Source organism: the organism of the source record quoted next, unplaced genomic scaffold, assembly GCF_019419815.1.
Source record: "Pyrus x bretschneideri cultivar Hongxiangsu unplaced genomic scaffold, Pyrus_bretschneideri_v1 Contig3, whole genome shotgun sequence".
NCBI classification, from domain to species: domain Eukaryota; kingdom Viridiplantae; phylum Streptophyta; class Magnoliopsida; order Rosales; family Rosaceae; genus Pyrus; species Pyrus x bretschneideri.
The window spans coordinates 13,561,962-13,581,801 of NW_025999612.1; the positions used below are offsets into that span (position 1 = coordinate 13,561,962).

Here is a 19,840-nt window from a genome sequence, read left to right on the forward strand (position 1 = left end):
CATTTCATGTGTCTCCATGTGCCCAAGGCCCCAAGCCAAGAGCCAGAGCCACCTGTTAAAGCACACTAGCTCATCTTCCATTCATGATGCAGCACTAAATATTTGCCAACCCAATAAATAATAAATAATAAAATTAAAAGAAAGAGAGTCGAATTTTTTAATTTGCAGAGTATTGGGACCATTATTCATAGAAAAGAAACCATACACGCCTGAATTATATATTGAAGAGTACTACCATCCATTTATTGGTCGTACATCTTTTAAATCTCTAGCATTGGTACAATGGATGGACCAACAATATTATTCGTACATGCTTTCATTTTTTACTATGCACTTGTGTCAGCATTTTTTTCGTCGTTGAGTACACGTTTAATGCTTCATTCGTTTGATGTATACTTGCTTACATTGGTGCATAATAAAATTTTTGAGCAAATTGACCAAAACATGTTTATTGCAAGTGAACATGCTAAGTTCGCTTGAGATTAATTCACCTAAATTTTAACATAATTGAATTTTATTTAGTCGAGTCAACTGGATTATTTATTCATTTATCTTTTTTTGACTTAAAATTATGTATTCATTTTAAATATTCTAATTATGTATTAACAAACAAATATTTACTGGAAAATATATGTATTAACAAACAAACTAGTTTTATTTTTCTATGAAAAATAATTTAAAATTTGTTCAATGTCACGCACTCCAAAGAATGCCACCCAAACCAAGACACAAACGCTTTGTTGGGTTGCAATTATTGGTTAAGAAGAAAATAATATGTTTTGTATTCTATTCTATTATATTATTTGCTTGTCGATTGTGCTGCTTGAGTATGTCACAGTAGCAGTATAAATGTAAAATAAATAATTGAATTAAAATATTATCAATGTAACGCATTTAGTATAAGTGAATTTATTATATTTGTATGATACTTCACTGTATGCTAATATTAATAAATCGAATAATATATGTTTTAACATTTTCACAAAATTAAAATACAATTGTTGTGATATATTGGGTGTGGGTAAATCCATGCGCTGGCAAAGAGGTAGTTTTCTTGTGCCTCTCACTGGCGGAACAAGTTGTCATTTTCAAAGACCTACCAACAGCAAGGCATTGTTAATTGGGGGCATCACTAAGTTTTAAAAATAAAGATGCCCTTTTTGGCTTAATTCATTAAACTAACACTGTCTGCGGCATGTATTATATAGTTAAGAGATTTTTTTTTAGATTTAATTCTTGAACAAATTTAAATTATATTATTGTTATTTTATTATGAAATTTAACATAATGTCTGACTGCTTAATGTAGGTAATAGTTTTTATAATATATATTTTTTTAAATATACTGGCATGAGTGCTTCCTCCTGGTCACAAGTCTGACTTCCACACCAACATATTTAAAAATAATGTTCGGGAGACCGAATTTCCAAACCAAATAACGTGGTGGTTGATGATTGAATTATCACTTAAGATTAACGTGTTCATTTTTTATTGATGACATATCATTTGATATAAAATTTTGATCTCTATAACATTATTGATTATTTAATCCATTATGTTGTACGAGTAATACTGTAATGTACAATAATAATATATTTTGTATTGTACTACATCATATTCCATTTGGGAAATTCCGTTCCTATCCCTTCCCATCTCTCTCCTCTCTGAGAGAGAGAAGAAAGAAGAAGACAACCCTCCAGACTCCAGAGGCACAAACAGAAGCAAAGCAATTGCTGCTATGTGACCAGCTGGGTGCTGCTACTCTCAGAGATAAATCCTTCCAAACACAAAACCCATTTCTGTTGCTACAAACATGAGGATGCGGCCCAGATTTCTTGCACCTTATTCTACCACTATAGTGATATTTTCCAGACCAAGTTTGTGTCGATTTGATTTCTAAGCCTCCCTAAAACTTCACCTGGAAAAAGTTGAACACTAACTCGCCTTTTAAATCGCTGCTGGGAGATTTTCTCTCTATAACCTACGGATTATTGTGATTTAATCCCTAAAACTTCTGTGATTTTTCCGACCTGTATTCAGGTACCTTATAGACTTATTGCATGTAAAGATTCAAATTTGTGATTTAAAATAATTAAGTTTTAGTAAATTATATGTTTAAATTTCTGGTTTTGGAGAATTATTCATTAAATTTATGGGTTCTTTGATTTAATTTTATCTGAGATTCAGTAATTTTTTTTTTATAGGTTTTGTAGAATTTTTCGATTAAATTTCTGGGTTTGGTAGTGGTGTTTTATTTTGTGTGCATTTGATGAATCTGGTAATTGGAGTTTGGATTTTTTGAGTGCGTATATCCGAACTCTCTCTCTCTTCAGTTTCCATCAACCTCTCTACTCAAATACTGTCCAAAGTGAAAATTTGTGGAAAAGGAAAAGATTTGTTGTTAGGGAAAAGCTATATTGTTGTAGAAAGATTTGAAATAGCTGAAATAGTTGAAATGTGTTTGCTTCCCATTTATCTCAGTTTTATTCGGTGTAAACGCTCACTTCTCTGGCTAGATTTTTTGTTTGTTTTTCTGGGTTTTGGCAAAAAAGTGGTAATTGTAGATTCTGATATTGAAGGGTTGATCTTTTGGGAAAATGATAAAAAGGGCTGAAAGAAATTTTTATAATGATTTAGGGTTTTGTGTGATTGTATTAGTGTTCAGTTGAATCCTCAAGAGACCAAAAGGGGATTAATGATGTTCTATCTGAATTGCAGTTCATTAGGGACATTTTTATTAAGTAGAAGAAGGAATAGCTTATGAGGATTAGTCTTAATATTAGATTCAACTCAACACTAAGCCCAACCTAAACCGCTGAATATATATGTGCATTCTTATCAATTTTTTCCGTAGTTTTTCCTTTTTATTCTTCCCTACTATTGTAATAATTTCATTTTCCGAGGATTGTGTTAATTTTTTCACTGCAACTTTGTATGATTTCTGATCATTTCATGTGTTAGATTCAAATTTTTTGAGGATGTTGGACCCAAAGAAGAAGATAGCCATCAGTTGATAAGGAAACGGTGAAATACCCTTATCTAATGAATTTATTTATTTATTTATACTCACTGCAACATATAAAGAACGTCAACTGTGTGTGTCATACTTTTCTGATTTAGCTTTGAGTTATGATTTATGATACTGTAATGGTTTTGTTCTCATAATTCATGTTTGAAGTCAGGAAAACTCATATGTTGCTTTTGCTGTTTGATTAGCAGTTGCTAATTAGAAATGGCTAATTCTTCTTCGTATAAGTATTTAGCAATTGTATGATGAGGCTAATTAGAATTAGTCAGCTTGTGGATGCATTAACATGTTTAAGTAGTAATAATTAAACTCAAAAGATTTTTGGCAACGAAGAAGAAAGAAGAGTGAAGTACTGAGGAACAAGTGAAAAGTTGGGGCATGGAAAAACAAGATATTTTCCTATTTTTATGTGTATTATATCTATATGAACATCTTAATTCCAAACTTTTGCTATGTAATATATTCTACAAGTACCTATCTTTTGTTCCTTATTGAACACAAGGATGTAAATAGATTTTGATCATTCCACACGTTTAAAACAATTTTAAAACCCGTGGCATCGAGCGGGCATGCATTGCTAGTAATTTGCTAGTTCAATGATATGGGTCTGCTGGATTTGGCCATAAATTTTATTGGCAAGTGTGTTTGAATGTGCTAATCCTGCATTGCCTTGATTTGGTTGCTATTTTAGTCTTAATTGCTTTTTGAGCGATTAATTAGTGAGTGAGTGAAGTTTGAGCTGAATTATGGTTTGATCCGTATGCACTCTCACTCAGCAGACATCACTAGTTGAATTTCACCATGGTGAGGAAGAAGAGAAATCAAAATCCTGGCGGAGGTGAATGCTCTCAGCCTCAGGAAGGCGGTGGGGGGAGTGATCAATCTTCCCAGAGGAGTTCACCCGCACCTGCACCTGCACCAGCACCACAACAATACTATGAAGGAGGAAGAGGAGGAGGACCAGGTGGTTATCAAGGTGGAGGAGGAGGAGGACCAGGCGGTTACCAAGGTGGGGGAGGAGGACCTGGAGGTTACCAAGGTGGAAGAGCCTGGGCGCAACAAGGACCACAGGGGGGACAGAGAGGCTATGGTGGTGGTGGCGGCGGCCGTGGCCGTGGGATGCCACCACAGCAGCAATATGGTTATGGTGGGCCCTCTACCTCGCCCTCACAGGCCCCTGAATTCCGAGGTAGATCCCGGGGTGGTCAGGGAGGAGGAGGTCGTGGAGGAACTGGCAGCAGTGGAAGTGGTCGTGGCCGTTGGGGAGGAGGACCTTCTTTTGGTGGTGGCTCAGCGAGACCATCGGTTCCCGACCTGCACCAAGCGACCTCTGCTCCGTATGTTGCTGGGGTCACTCCTCAAGCCACAGGCCCTGCACCCTCCTCATCCTATGAGCCTCAACCTTCAGTATTGGTGGAGCCTTTGCACCAGATGACCATCCAGCAAGAAGGTGTTCCTGCTCCTGCTCCTGGCAATACAATTCAACCCATTCCGGCCTCGAGTAAGTCAGTGAGGTTCCCTCTTCGCCCTGGCAAAGGCACCACTGGCATAAAATGTATAGTCAAGGCAAACCACTTCTTCGCTGAATTGCCCGACAAAGATTTGCACCAGTATGATGTGAGTTATTTTACTGTCCATATATGTCTTTGTCCTTCTCATATTGTTCTAAAAATCTGTGTTTGATAATTGCTTTCAATGCATATTATTTGTTGTTAGGTTACAATTACACCTGATATTGCATCGCGGAGGTTGAATCGGGCTGTGATGAAGCGGTTGGTGGATTTATACAGAGAATCCCATCTTGGAAATCGGCTACCTGCCTATGATGGGCGCAAAAGTTTGTATACTGCTGGCCCTCTCCCCTTCTCATCGAAGGACTTCAGGATTGCCCTTATGGATGATGATGATGGATCAGGCGGGCAAAGGTGGGATACTTAGTGCTCAAAATTTGGTTGTACATAGTTTCTGTCGACAGTTTTCGTACCCATATGATCATCATTCTGTTCTTCTTGCAGGAGGGAGAGAGAATTTAAAGTGGTTATCAAATTTGCTGCACGTGCTGACCTGCACCATCTAGAACTCTTTCTGATGGGGAGGCAGTCTGAGGCTCCTCAGGAAGCCCTGCAGGTTCTTGACATTGTTCTGCGTGAACTGCCTACTGCCAGGTATATGATATCTATGTTCTATGTGTGTTCAGTACACATCAATATTCACACATTAATATTGCTCTAGAGCTAAATCTGTTGGACTTGATTGATTGTAGTTACTATCCTGTTGCGCGTTCGTTTTATTCCCCTGACCTGGGTAGAAGGCAGTCACTCGGTGAGGGTTTGGAAAGTTGGCGCGGATTCTATCAAAGTATTCGTCCAACACAGATGGGGCTATCTCTAAATATTGGTACTGATTTTTGAAGATTTTTAAATCAAAGTTTTACAGCAACTATCTTGATTGTTTTTTCTCCAGTTCACTTCCTTTTATCAATTCGACTTTTCCATTAACATTGACAAAATATCAATGTTCCAGACATGTCATCTACTGCTTTCATTGAGCCACTTCCGGTCATTGAGTTTGTCAATGAGCTGCTCAACCGAGACATTTCATCTAGACCATTGTCTGATGCTGATCGTGTGAAGGTAAGATTTTGTTCATCGTCTTTTGATAAATTATGAAGGTAGGTTTAGTTTTTGTTTTATCAATCTCCCTAGAGAGCTTCCACTGCAGGATCCTGCTTGTGTTGGTTTGTGTTTTATTCTGGACTGTTCAAACGGTGGAAGTCCACTTATTTTCCTGTAGGTGCAGAATCCCACTGCAGATTCTGCCTCTTATTTTTCCTTCATTTTGTGTCAAAATCTACTTCATTTCTATTAAATTTTTGGATGGAATATTGGAATATTTTATCAACTTTTCATCAAGGCTAGATGTTTATTGCGACAAACCAATCTTGTTTGTGTAATGTAACTTTCTGGATATGATGTCTGACAGTCTGTAGAATTGACTTTCATTTTAATTTATAATGGATATCAGAATCACTGTTTTTTGCGTTACAACAGATAAAGAAGGCTCTGCGAGGAATAAAGGTTGAAGTTACGCACCGTGGAAATATGCGCAGAAAATATCGCATATCTGGTTTGACATCCCAGGCAACAAGAGAACTGACGTGAGTATTCACATCTTATGTCGTCATTGGTTACTTGTGTGGATTAGAAATTGCTTACTATCTCAAGTATTGGTGATAATCATAAACCCCCCGTACTTTTGGGCCGATTCATTTGCCCCCATCCTGAATGTCTAATTTCCTAAATGTTCATCCTACACTATGGACGTGCTTTTAGTATAGTCCCTTTTATCAGCCTTACCTGTCAAAGGGGAAGGATAAAGAAGAAAATAATCAGAGGAAAGTGAAAGAGGAGAGAAAATACACAGAATTGAGAGGAAACTTTGGATCCTGAACCTTTTTGTTATTCTTTTAATGAAGTGAAGAAAAAGTATCATGAAAGTGTGAGCAGAGATGATAGAGATGAGGGAGAGAGGAGAGAAAAAACATATAATGGTATACAATAAGCACTAAAAACCATGTGAAATAGGTTTTAGTTTTACATTTCTCACGTCTCTCTTTACCTTTTTCCTCGCCCATCTCCCTCTCTCTCATTTGTCTCTTAAATTAGAAAAATATATTATAAATCTTCATCAGGTAGACCCTTAGTTTTTACTTGAGGCTGCCGCTGCATACACTTGTTTTTCTGACGCTGTTTCTTGATTGTTTAGCTTCCCACTCGATCAGCAAAATACTATGAAATCAGTTGTTGAGTACTTTCATGAAACCTATGGCTTCATCATTAAGCATACCCAGCTGCCTTGCCTACAAGTGGGAAATCAACAAAGGTCAAATTATTTGCCCATGGAGGTAAGAAGTGCAACTTTCTTTGTATTTTATTTTATTTATTTTTAACTGGACAAGCATGTTAATAAGCAATCATTGTGTTCAGGTTTGTAAAATTGTTGAGGGTCAGAGGTACTCCCGGAGGCTGAATGAGAGACAGATTACTGCTTTGCTTAAAGTGACCTGTCAGCGTCCTTACGAAAGGGAACACGACATTATGCAGGTTAGATATTGTGGATTTCTTTTATTGGCTTACGTCACAACTGTTACGTTTCATGTATGGTGTACCAATCTTTTCATTTAGTGAAATTTAATGTGTTTGTCTTCTGATGCTGACATTCCTTGGGTCTGACTTGTAAAGTTCTACTCACTCGGTATCTGTTGGTTGAAATTTTCACTCTTCAGACAGTTCGTCAAAATGCTTACCACGAAGATCCTTATGCTCAGGAGTTTGGTATTAAAATCAGCGAGAATCTCACTTTGGTTGAAGCTCGCATCCTTCCTGCGCCCAGGGTATATGTTTTTTCAAGCTTTTGGTACCACCCTTTGTTCCTTCACTAAATGGATGAAATTAAGCTGAATCTTGTTTCGCAGCTTAAATATCATGATACAGGCAGAGAAAAGGATTGCTTGCCTCGAGTTGGACAGTGGAACATGATGAATAAGGTATCTTTAGCATAAATCTATGGTTTCCTTTTTCAGAATAGCTTGTAATTGATGAGCATATGAAGGTGGATGTGTACGTGTGTCTATATTTATGTGCATGCCAATTAATTTGCTTCTGCCATGAAACCTTTTATATACTTTGGGCTACATTAATACATTGTTTCACTGTGGTGGGGATGTTAGGAATTCTTTTTAATGTTGTACTGTCGTAGCACTAGCCTAGAAATTAATTGTTTAAAGTAAAATAAGTAGGTGGTGGTGGGTTAGAGAAAGGGTGTGTTTGTGTTGTGAAGGAGAAGCATCTCAAAAAAAAATCCCAGGTTTTTCTTTTTACCTTTTTGGGGGTTTGGGTGGAGGGAAGGGAAAGTGCATGGCAGCCACAGATGTTCTGTGTCTATGAGGTCATACTTAGAAATGGCATTTGTTCTTAGTTTTGGTTCCTTTCAGATTGCTTGTGGAATAATAATGGTATTGTGCACTGGACCTATCGCCTATATATCGCATCTCTGCAATGGCATTTGTTCTTAGTTTTGGTTCCTTTGGACTAGTTTGCTAACTTGATCAGTTGCTGATTTAGTTGGCCTTGCACATGATATTCTGCCTCTCTTATGTTGGCAATAGAAAGGCATATAATGTTTCTGTTAAGTTCTCGTGGTTTTTCTAGTAAAGGGCATTACCACCGGTGGTTGTAACTTGTCGGAGGTTATTGTGGCTGTGTTTCCCATATTGAATGATGATGTTTGTGCCTCTTGTTGAAGTCGAGGGTGTAATTGTCTTTATACTTTCTTTGATTTACTATTGTATTGTTTCAGAAAATGGTTAATGGCGGCAGAGTCAACAATTGGATGTGCATAAATTTTTCGTGGAGTGTGCAAGATGCTGCTGCCCGTCGGTTCTGCCAAGAACTTGCTCAAATGTGTAACGTTTCTGGCATGGTATGAAGCTTGTGATGCCCTTATATTTTATTGATTCTCTTCTAAATCTGTGATACCTCATGCAATGTTGGATTTCCCTTAGGATTTCAATCCTGAACCAGTACTTCCACCTATTACCGCTCGTCCAGATCAGGTGGAGCGGGCTCTGAAAACTCGCTACCAAGAAGCAATGACCAAACTTCAGGGCCAGGAGATTGAGCTGCTTATTGCTATCTTGCCTGATAATAATGGCTCTCTTTATGGTTTGGAACTTGAACTAAATTAACTTAATTAACCATATTGCTCTTTCAAAGTTTTGCCATTTTTTTATTTTAGGAATGGATCTTGGACTTGACATTTGTCATTATTTGCCATCCAGGTGATTTGAAACGAATATGTGAGACAGATCTTGGCATTGTTTCCCAGTGTTGTTTAACAAAACACGTCTTTAAGACAAATAAGCAACAGTATATGGCAAATGTAACTTTGAAGATTAATGTGAAGGTTGGGGGGAGGAATACAGTGCTAGTTGATGCTCTGTCAAGGCGAATTCCTTTAGTCAGTGATCGACCTACTATCATTTTTGGTGCTGATGTCACCCATCCTCATCCTGGAGAGGATTCAAGTCCATCAATTGCAGCTGTGCGTTACTGAACATACATTTGTGCTTTGCTTGCATGTGAATTTATTCTCTTCGCCCCAGAGTGGGGTTTGACTATTTCAAAATTATTATTCAGGTTGTGGCGTCTCAAGACTGGCCTGAAATTACAAAATATGCTGGTTTGGTTTCCGCTCAAACCCACCGACAGGAACTCATACAAGATTTATTCAAAACATGGCAGGATCCAACAAGAGGGACAATGTCTGGTGGCATGATCAAGTATGACTCTCTCTCTCTCTCTCTCATTCATTTAGGTTCTTCTAGTATTAGTTGTTGGACATGATTACTTTCCTTTTTCTTAATGCATATAAATCAACTTATGCTTGGGATTATAGGATTCAGATATTTATTCTTTTGAATACAGGGAATTGCTCATATCTTTCCGTAGATCAACTGGGCAGAAACCTCAACGCATCATATTTTACAGGCATGTCTTATATTCTGCTGCCACTTCCTTTACTTCGTTTTTTCTCTTATCTGATGGTGTATCTATGGTTATGCAGGGATGGTGTCAGTGAAGGGCAGTTCTATCAAGTTTTGCTGTATGAACTTGATGCCATTCGTAAGGTAAATCTACTTTTTTTAAATTCAGTTTCTCAACTTTAGTCATAAATTATAACTTCCTTCTGTTTCGCATCTTTGTCAGGAAATTGATAAACCTTGGTTCATCCCTTTCTCATCTTAATATATACTATCCGTTTTCTTTTTTCCTCCATAATTCAGGCATGTGCCTCTTTGGAGCCAGACTATCAGCCTCCAGTGACTTTTGTTGTGGTTCAGAAGCGCCATCATACCAGATTGTTTGCCAACCACCATAATGACCTGAAAACAGTTGACAAAAGTGGGAATATATTACCTGGTACTAATTTTAATAGACTTGGAACTTCTTTTCCATGATTTTAAGAACTCATATGTGAAATGTGGTATAAAATGCTTTGACATTGATTTTACAGGTACTGTCGTAGACTCAAAGATTTGTCATCCAACTGAATTTGATTTCTACTTATGCAGCCATGCTGGAATTCAGGTAGTGATTCGTTTATTGTATGTTAATGTATACTCTGAAAAGTTTTGGGAGTGTTGTTAAATTGGTAGTCATCATGTTAAACAGGGCACTAGCCGTCCAGCTCATTACCATGTGCTGTGGGATGAAAACAAATTTTCAGCTGATGGATTGCAGACCCTTACAAATAACCTTTGCTACACGTAAGTTTGGTGGTGAATCCATTAGTTTCATGTTTGTCATTTTGTTTGTGTTTGTTTTAGTGATTGAGTTCAACTGATGCAGATATGCGAGGTGCACCCGTTCTGTTTCCGTGGGTGAGCGCACTCTCTCTCTCTCTCAGATTTTTATAACATGCTCATTTCGTTGAATTACTAGTAAATAGTAAAATTGACGAGTTTTCCAATTTGGCAGTGCCCCCTGCGTATTATGCCCATCTTGCTGCATTTCGAGCCCGTTTCTATATGGAACCACAAACGTCGGAAGGGGGGTCAGTGACAAGTGGTGCTAATGCTGGACGTGGATTTGGGGGTGGTGGAGGATCAGTTGGACGGGGCACGCGAGCAGCAAGTGCAAATGCTGCAGTGAGGCCCTTACCTGCTCTGAAGGAGAATGTGAAGAGGGTTATGTTCTACTGTTAGGGGAGGAATAATCTGTCCTGGTCCCTGGTAATAATTGACATTTGACGATGTAGTCATTAAGTTAAACAGTAAGATTGTGATCTGGTATTTTGATACACGAGAGAGATGCTTCCCAAATCATATGGTTTTGGTTTGGGGTTTGGCAATAAACAATGTATTTGTTGTTGAACCTGGTGCCACTGCACTACCACCAATGCAGATATTGGGAAAACTTTTCCCCCCAATAATAATAATAATGTGGAATGAGTAATGCTAAGAAGATTAAAGCGTTTTGTAGTATTTACAAATGCATTACTTTACTCGCAGTCGTATTTTATTCCCGTAGTTGTATTTTATTTGTTTATGAATAAACAAGTGTGTGTGTTCTTTTTTTAGTAGAACAATGTATGTTACATTAGAGGAAGGGGGGAGTTCCGCTAAGCCAGAATGAGAAATAAACAAGTAGAAAAAGGAAGAAGGGACTAAACCCAATACAATAAGAAGGATTGAGATGAGGAGCAAAAGCTTTACCTTAGCCCTAGGATCCCATGCAACAAGAGCAAAGAAAATAAGCCATCAAATGACCCAAAATAACTTGTATACAAGATCAAATCACAATCCAATTAACCAGGCCATCATCTGGGGCTGCCACTTGTCATGCCAAAAAAATGTTGAGTAGTTTCCATCACCAATTATATGCCTAAAAAATATATGCCTAAACTTTGTCCCTAAGATTTAAGTAACTTTTTCCAATTCCATGAACAAACACTAGACTAGACTAGAGGATGAATGGACCCCCTTCAAAAAGTCGGCTTTTAAATCAATCCAATCCAATCCACCCAAACAGAAATGGAGTAGAGCTTACTTGAGCTTTTTGATGAAAAGTAGCAACAAAAACAAAACAAATTGCGCAAACAAACTTAGTTGAACATGAAAACCGAAAAGGATTGGATATTGACCTTGGATGATTGGATTGGATTGGATTGGATTGTATAGCAGTGGTACTTTGGTCATTTAATAAGCAGCCTCAGGAAAATAAAAGAAATTACATGAAATGAATGAATAGATGGTGTGGGTCTCGAAAATCAACTAGAAAGAAAGGAAAGAAATGAAATGAAAAGAAGAGGAAAAAAAAAAAAAAAAAAAAAAAAAAAAGAGGAACAGGGAGAGGAAGAGAATCACACTCAAATCAAGTTGTGCATTTAGCTTTAAGCCCATCATTAAAGTTTTACACTAAAATTAATTTGGCAATAAGTTAAGTGACTAACTCCTTAAACATATTCTCCTTTGCAATGTTTTCTAACTTTCTCACATGAGACATTTCTTCACCCTCTCATATGCCCACTCGTGTGTGGTCAAGTCAATCACGTGGACAAGTTAACGGGTAATGTGAGACATATGCGGTCGTTTTGCCTCATACTTAGTGTAACTTGCTCTAATTTCAAAAGAAAGTTGATGTTCCAACTCAAACAAGAATGGTAAAGAATGGCCTAACCCCTTAGCATGTTTGGATAGACCTGGAAATGATTAATTAGACCTTTGTCAACGTGTCAAAATGAGTATAGAATTTTGACACGGCACAACCCATCAAAGTAACGGATCCATTCATTTTCAATATGACCCGATAAGATCAAATCTGAGTGCGTTGTTTTTGAGCAGCAACGTGTCGTGTACGATTGTTTCAGAAATTCTAAATAGCAATCGTTACACTTTCTATTTTTATCATAAATGCGATTAAATACACCATCAAATATTATCTTTATCTAGCTTTTTACAATGGATTTAATTTTGATTGAGTGTAAAATGATTATTTTGAAGCGATAATAACAACTCTGATTTTTAGTTTTAAAAAGAAATCCTAGCTTTGTGCAGTGTAAAAAATAAATGTTTTATTGGATGAAGTAGGCGTAGGGAAGAAGGATGGAGTGGTCATTTCGAAATACAAACCGCTGGTGCACGTTGTTCGGTTGGGGCTTTTTTATTTATTTATAAAATTATTTACTATATTCAACCCAGAGCCACAGACAGAGTGAGTGAGTACTGCGTAGGCAGGCAAGCCCCTTTTCGATTTCCATTTTTCATCGTTCTCGCCTTCTGAAGCTACCGCTGCTGCGGCGTTGTACGACGGTCATCGGACTCTGATTTCACGGTAACCACTCGAAACGACTCGTTTTAGGGTTTCGTACTGCCATTTGTTCCCGTTGTTATTTGCTAATTTGTGGTATGGATCTGCATATTTTGCCCTAAAATTGGTGTTAGGCTTCAGTTTCTTTCACGAAGATTTATTTTCGTTTTTAATTTATATTTTTAAAGCTTTTCTGAAAGGCTTTATCGTCGCTTGGTTTTTTCGTTGCATTTTGTTTCGGTAGATCGTTAGATCTCGTGCGTTTTTTGCAATGCTGGGAAGCATGTGTGGTTGTTTAGGATTCTAAGAAGGTGATCTTTTAGGGTTTATAGTTGGTATAGTGATTTATTTATTCTGGGTTTTTTACGTTGGTGCTAGAGCAATTGATGATAGCCATTTTATCTTCTGCTTTTATTATTTTTCTCCTACTTTTTTAAGAAACTGAATTTTACATGACATTCGTGGTACATTTTACCAAATTCCAGGAACACATAGGATTTTAGAACTTATCGCACTGAAAAATTCTGGGTAACCTTCCCACCTTCTGATTGAAGGTGTTTTCTGTTATTTAGTGTTTGCTTTGGGGCACTTTTATATGTTGTGGCTCTGGGTATCGTGCTCTCAGCCTTTTGAAAACCCTTGGATATGTTTGTATTCTGGAAAACCCTAACCCATGAGTGGATTCTTTGGTTTGTTGGTGTACATTATGCATTTACTTTCATTTTATACATTCGTTAATATATTGTTTTTGGGTTTATAGCCTTTTATTTCTTTGCTAATGGTTCTTTTGATGCAATACTGATTCTCTGTGTAGACATCATCATGGTGAGGAAGAGGAGAACTGAACTCCCTAGTGGGGAAAGCTCCGAGTCTCATGAACCTGCTGGGGGTCGTGGTTCCCAGCCTGCTCCTGAAGGGACTCTGCCACAACAACAGGGTGGAGGAAACTACCAAGGTGGCCGTGGACCGGCCCCCCAGGGAGGTCGTGGAGGCTATGGAGGGGGCCGTGCTGGCCGTGGAGTGCCGCAACAGCAGCAGTATGGTGGGCCCCAGGAATACCAACAACAGCAGTATGGTGGGCCACAGGAATATCAAGGCAGAGGCAGGGGAGGACCGACTCAGCAAGGAGGTCGTGGAGGTTATGGAGGTGGTCGTGGTGGTGTTGGCCGTGGAGGACCACCTTCTCCTGGTGGCCCAACCAGACCTCAGTTCCCCGAGCTGCACCAAGCAACCCCAGTTCCTTACCAAGGGGCCACTCATCAAGTTCCTTATCAAGGGGTCACCTCTCCACCTGTATATGTGGGAAGTTCATCATCATCCCAGCCGCCTGAGCCTTCAGAAGTGGCGGAGCAGCTTGCTGTCCTTACCGTCCAGCAAGAGAGTGCACCTAGCCAGGCTATTCAACCGGTGGCACCCTCAAGTAAGTCAGTCAGGTTCCCGCTTCGCCCTGGTAAGGGTAGCACTGGCAGAAGGTGTACAGTCAAGGCAAACCATTTCTTTGCAGAATTACCTGACAAAGACCTCCACCAGTATGACGTAAGCTCTCTGGCCATTTGTCTGTCTTTTGATATTGTACTTCGGTTGATAATATGTCTTTTCATTAAATGTATTAGGTTACCATTACGCCGGAGGTCACATCAAGGGGTGTAAATCGTGCTGTGATGGAGCAGCTGGTGACACTGTACAGGGAATCCCATCTTGGAAAACGTCTACCAGCTTATGATGGACGAAAGAGCCTGTATACTGCCGGCCCACTTCCTTTCCTTTCAAAGGAGTTTAAAATCACTCTTATTGATGATGATGATGGTCCAGGTGGACAAAGGTGCGTACTCACAGCTCTTTATTTTTAGTTACATTTTTTCTGTGCACTCTTATTTTGTATGTATTTGATCATGGCTTCTTCTTGATGGCAGGAGAGAGAGGGAATTTAGGGTTGTCATAAAATTTGCAGCACGTGCTGACCTACACCATTTAGGTCTCTTTTTGCAAGGGAGGCAAGCTGATGCACCTCAAGAGGCGCTTCAGGTTTTGGACATTGTTCTGCGCGAATTGCCTACTTCTAGGTAAACAATTTTTTCTGCGTATTGATGACATGATGACACATTCTTGTTTTATATGTTTGATAGCTAATTTTTTCCTCTTTGGTTGTAGGTACTGTCCCGTTGGCCGTTCATTTTATGCCCCTGGTTTGGGTAGAAGACAGTCACTTGGTGAGGGTTTGGAAAGTTGGCGTGGGTTTTATCAGAGTATTCGTCCGACTCAGATGGGGCTGTCTCTGAATATTGGTACTTAATTTTGTGCTATCCCAACATGCATCATTTCTGTGAATAATAGATTATCTACTTTCATCAATTTGATTGTAGTAATAGTCATGTGTTACACTGCATAGTTATTCCGCTGATTGGTGTTTTGTTTACATGCTGTCTAGATATGTCCTCTACTGCTTTTATTGAGCCGTTGCCAGTTATTGAGTTCGTAACACAGCTACTGAATCGGGATGTTACACATAGGCCACTCTCTGATTCTGATCGTGTAAAGGTTAGGTTTCCCTCATTGTTTCCGTTTTGGTGATTTAATTATTTCTCTTGAGTGTTTGTTTGAAAGTGTGACAGATATTGGGGTGTTGATACTGTTAATCTGTTTCGTGTTTCCTTGTGTATTTCTGTTTGTGAAAATTAACTTACATGTGTAAAAACTCGTTCACTGGGGTTAATGTTTATGTAGTTATTTTTTAGGTAACCTTTCATTCTTATATATTCACTTAAAACTATATGTTTTATAGATCTGATGCTGTAGATGGAGTGTGTATCACAATTGATGTACAGCTATATTTGCCATCATTTTTATATTAGATATCATAATAACCTTTTAATTGTGAACAGATAAAAAAGGCTCTTCGTGGAGTCAAGGTTGAGGTCACACACCGAGGAAATATGCGCAGAAAGTACCGTATTTCTGGTTTAACGTCGCAGGCAACAAGGGAACTGACGTGAGTACTTCTTGACTTTTATATTTGTATATTTCTTATGCTTTCCTATGCTTGTATATTTCTTAACTTCGTATTTGTATTAGGAGCACATTGAGGTGTGTGAAACTTGTTTCCCTGATATTGTATTTTGTCCATTCAGTTTCCCTGTTGATGAAAGAGGAACTATGAAATCTGTCGTTGAGTACTTCTATGAAACTTACCGGTTTGTCATTCAACATACACAATGGCCTTGCCTTCAAGTTGGAAATCAGCAGCGACCGAATTATTTGCCCATGGAGGTGAGTTGTTTCTATAATTTCTAGCTTGTAAATACTAATGGGGATATGGCTGCTAATGAGCAGTAACTGGATTCAGGTTTGTAAAATTGTCGAAGGTCAAAGGTATTCCAAGAGATTGAACGAGAGACAGATAACTGCTTTGCTTAAGGTCACCTGTCAGCGCCCTCATGACAGGGAGCAAGATATTATTCGGGTGTGTTATCTTTTGATTATTCTATTTATCATGATATATTTTTTGTTGCAGTTGATGCCATGAGCCCTTTGGTTACTGCTTGCTTTGTTATTTGATAATATTGTCATCTTGCTGTCCTTAACTTATCTTCTGTGTCATAATTTAAATGCTCACATCATTTGAAGTTTTATGGTAGAAGGCATCTTTTATCCAGAAATACGATTGATGGTGATATGTTAATTCCCAGTTTAATATTTTGGTACATGTTACAGACAGTTCGTCATAATGCTTACCATGAAGATCCTTACGCCAAGGAGTTCGGAATCAAAATTAGTGAGAATCTGGCTCAGGTTGAAGCTCGTATTCTTCCTGCACCCTGGGTAAGATATGTAATTGCGTTCAGTCCCAAAACGTAGTTTGATAGTATATCTGTATTGATTTTTATTTTGCATAGCTGAAATATCATGATACTGGACGAGAAAAGGATTGCCTGCCCCAAGTTGGTCAGTGGAACATGATGAATAAGGTAATATTCTGGCACCCCTCTAAACCCTTATTTATTTACTTTTACTGAAGTGTGTGGTCAATGTGATCTACCTTTCGACCCAAAGAAAGTCCTATTATTTATGCATTAATGTTTCTTTAATGCCTTTTTTTATTGTCTTCAGTCACACAAGTGAAATTATATATCTGGATATTTGTATGATTGACTGTTTTTAACCTGTTTACCCACTTTACTATGTGATTATTCATGTAGTAGTTCTCATGTTTATGTGGTTAATAAATACTTAGTTGGACATATGGTTATATCTGTAGACAAATGAATGTCCCATGTCTTGCTGAATTATTACAGCCCATTTGGATTACTATGATATTTTGCAGAAAATGGTCAATGGAGGAAAAGTAAACAATTGGATTTGCATTAATTTTTCAAGAAATGTTCAAGACAGTGTGGCCCGGTCCTTCTGTAATGAACTTGCTCAAATGTGTTACATTTCTGGCATGGTATGGAAATTTTCTTTATTATTACAGTTTCCACTGGCTTTAATTGCATTGTTAGTTTTCTATATTTGGATTTCTCTGACGCTGAAGTTTTTTTTTTTATAGGCGTTCAATCCAGAACCCGTACTTCCACCACTTGGAGCTCGACCCGATCAGGCAGAGAAGGCCTTAAAAACTAGGTACCATGATGCAATGACCAAACTCCGGCCCCAGAGCAAGGAGCTTGACCTGCTTGTCGTTATTTTACCAGATAATAATGGCAATCTTTACGGTATGCGTTTGAAATCATTTGGCTCCATTATCTCTTTCTGCTTTTTATTTCTCTCTATAATATCGTCCCAATTTTGTGTTGTCCTGAAGTTCTAGATTCTTGTATGTACTGATAGTCTGATATCCATCCAGGTGACTTGAAACGAATTTGCGAGACGGATCTTGGCCTGGTATCCCAGTGCTGTTTGACGAAACACGTTTTCAGAATGAGTAAACAATACTTGGCAAATGTTGCTTTGAAGATAAATGTGAAGGTTGGCGGAAGGAACACAGTACTTATTGATGCACTGTCAAGACGTATTCCTTTAGTCAGTGACCGTCCTACTATAATTTTTGGTGCTGATGTTACCCATCCTCATCCAGGGGAGGATTCAAGCCCATCAATTGCGGCTGTATGTTGTCGATGATATCTATGGGTTTTGGCTAGTGCTTTCGTATTTGTCTTGAATTCACGTGGGGAGTCACAGTTTAATTGTTCACATGTCGTTTATGACACAGGTTGTGGCCTCACAAGACTGGCCAGAAATTACCAAGTATGCTGGCTTGGTCTGTGCTCAAGCTCATCGCCAGGAGCTCATCCAGGACCTGTTCAAAACATGGCAGGATCCTCAGAGGGGTACTGTAACCGGTGGAATGATAAAGTCTCTCCCTCCCTCTCTCTATCTCTCTCAATTATATTAATTCTCTACTTACTGGGGATTGTTAGGAATTGCAGAACTGAGTTAAATTTGTATGTTAATGTAGGGAACTGCTGATTTCATTCCGTAGAGCAACGGGACAGAAGCCACAGCGCATCATATTTTACAGGCATTTAATGCTCCTTTGCCATTGTTTGTGTCCTACGTACTTCTCCTATTTCTAATGGTATGTGTATATACACGTTTGTGTTTTCAGGGACGGTGTCAGTGAAGGGCAGTTCTACCAAGTTCTACTATACGAGCTTGATGCGATTCGTAAGGTGAACTTGCATTTTTGGGATTATTCTTTAGTATAGTTGTGCATTTTGTTCTTTGTTAGTAATATTATTAACCTCTTTTTGCTTCTTGTCGTTGTTTTCTTCTTCAGGCTTGTGCTTCCTTGGAGCCAAACTATCAGCCACCTGTGACTTTTGTTGTGGTTCAAAAACGGCACCACACCAGGTTGTTTGCCAACAATCACAATGACCGTAATGCAGTTGACAGGAGTGGAAATATCTTACCTGGTAATTAATTTTACTGAATATGAAATGTTTGGATGATGTAGTTCAGTTTTCATGCTTGTTATACGGAAGTTTTACCCAATTGTTTCTGCAGGTACGGTTGTGGACTCCAAAATCTGTCATCCAACAGAGTTTGACTTCTACCTCTGCAGCCATGCTGGAATTCAGGCAATGATTTTTCCTTGGGTTATCAGTGGGGTGTGTGTGTTTGTGAAGCAGCATGTTTATAAATCTGTATACACCATGATTTGACAGGGTACAAGCCGTCCGGCTCATTACCATGTGCTGTGGGATGAAAACAAGTTTACAGCTGATGAACTGCAGTCACTCACAAACAATCTTTGCTATACGTAAGTTGGCTGATTTAGCAGTTTTAGTCATTGAAATTTTTATTTATTTATATTTTTGAATCTTGAACTCCAGTGCTGAATGGTTGATCTTTTGAACTCTTGCAGGTACGCAAGATGCACTCGTTCGGTTTCCATTGGTAGACTCTCTGATGCCTTCTCATTATTTTCTTGTTTGTACTTAAAATAGGCAGTGTTCTGATTTTAGCTTTAAAATTGCAGTTCCTCCGGCGTACTATGCCCATCTTGCTGCATTCCGAGCTCGGTTTTACATGGAACCAGAGACATCAGACAGCGGATCAATGACCAGTGCTGCTCCTGGACGTGGGGGCATGGGTGGCGGTATGGGTCCGCGGAGCACAAGAGCACCAGGTGCAAATGCTGCAGTGAGGCCCTTGCCTGCCCTCAAGGAGAATGTCAAAAGGGTTATGTTCTACTGTTAGAGAGAGAGAGAGGGGAGTCGTTTAGTAGAGGTTGCGAAGAGATGTCGCCTAAAGAATGTAGGAAGATTATGCATTGTAATGTCGTCGTTTTGGAGTCTGCCAAGTGCCAAGGGTGTCTATAGCCTTTGCTGCACCTGTGTTTTAGATGTCTGTCGTTAAGTATTTGGAATTTGCCGTTGCAACTGACTGGTACGCGGTTGCTACTGCACTGCGCCAGTCGGGTGTTTTGGGAAGTTAGTAATCTT

General features: G+C 38.8%; 2 protein-coding genes across 6 annotated transcripts; both read left to right on the forward strand.

Annotated features, from left to right (window-relative positions):
* The first annotated feature begins 1,680 nt into the window (after window positions 1–1,680).
* On the forward strand, window positions 1,681–11,051 carry LOC103946871 (protein argonaute 1). 5 transcript variants are annotated; one of them, XM_048589395.1, is made up of 23 exons: window positions 1,681–2,039; window positions 2,961–3,038; window positions 3,804–4,644; window positions 4,744–4,952; window positions 5,043–5,192; window positions 5,291–5,424; window positions 5,551–5,660; window positions 6,078–6,184; window positions 6,793–6,931; window positions 7,014–7,130; window positions 7,313–7,420; window positions 7,502–7,573; window positions 8,386–8,508; window positions 8,591–8,750; window positions 8,867–9,129; window positions 9,225–9,367; window positions 9,513–9,575; window positions 9,652–9,715; window positions 9,872–10,007; window positions 10,102–10,175; window positions 10,260–10,354; window positions 10,437–10,468; window positions 10,566–11,051. In XM_048589395.1, exons 3-23 carry the CDS (start codon window positions 3,829–3,831, stop codon window positions 10,790–10,792), a joined length of 3,342 nt encoding a protein of 1,113 aa, XP_048445352.1. In that variant the 5' UTR covers window positions 1,681–2,039; window positions 2,961–3,038; window positions 3,804–3,828; the 3' UTR covers window positions 10,793–11,051. The 5 variants fall into 5 exon arrangements, with proteins under 5 accessions (XP_048445352.1, XP_048445353.1, XP_018502911.2 ...); XM_048589396.1 differs by having other exon boundaries at window positions 3,807–4,644; XM_018647395.2 differs by having other exon boundaries at window positions 2,961–3,023; window positions 3,807–4,644.
* A 1,711-nt stretch (window positions 11,052–12,762) lies between these two features.
* Window positions 12,763–19,770, forward strand: LOC103946872 (protein argonaute 1). The gene is made up of 22 exons (XM_009357683.3): window positions 12,763–12,920; window positions 13,711–14,432; window positions 14,510–14,718; window positions 14,810–14,959; window positions 15,048–15,181; window positions 15,325–15,434; window positions 15,779–15,885; window positions 16,025–16,163; window positions 16,240–16,356; window positions 16,608–16,715; window positions 16,790–16,861; window positions 17,218–17,340; window positions 17,443–17,608; window positions 17,740–17,999; window positions 18,106–18,248; window positions 18,352–18,414; window positions 18,502–18,565; window positions 18,673–18,808; window positions 18,900–18,973; window positions 19,061–19,155; window positions 19,261–19,292; window positions 19,375–19,770. The coding sequence occupies exons 2-22, from the start codon at window positions 13,719–13,721 to the stop codon at window positions 19,593–19,595; spliced, it is 3,237 nt and encodes a 1,078-aa protein (XP_009355958.2). The 5' UTR covers window positions 12,763–12,920; window positions 13,711–13,718; the 3' UTR covers window positions 19,596–19,770.
* The last annotated feature ends 70 nt before the right edge of the window (window positions 19,771–19,840 follow it).

Excerpts from the sequence above, each read along its gene's own strand:
- LOC103946871 (XM_048589395.1), top strand. The coding sequence starts at position 3,829 with ATGGTGAGGAAGAAGAGAAATCAAAATCCTGGCGGAGGTGAATGCTCT. Across the intron at positions 5,661-6,077 it reads CTGATGCTGATCGTGTGAAG|ATAAAGAAGGCTCTGCGAGG; the intron begins GTAAGATTTTGT and ends GCGTTACAACAG. Across the intron at positions 10,469-10,565 it reads CACCCGTTCTGTTTCCGTGG|TGCCCCCTGCGTATTATGCC; the intron begins GTGAGCGCACTC and ends CCAATTTGGCAG.
- LOC103946872 (XM_009357683.3), top strand. The coding sequence starts at position 13,719 with ATGGTGAGGAAGAGGAGAACTGAACTCCCTAGTGGGGAAAGCTCCGAG. Across the intron at positions 14,433-14,509 it reads AAGACCTCCACCAGTATGAC|GTTACCATTACGCCGGAGGT; the intron begins GTAAGCTCTCTG and ends TAAATGTATTAG. Across the intron at positions 15,182-15,324 it reads GGGGCTGTCTCTGAATATTG|ATATGTCCTCTACTGCTTTT; the intron begins GTACTTAATTTT and ends CATGCTGTCTAG.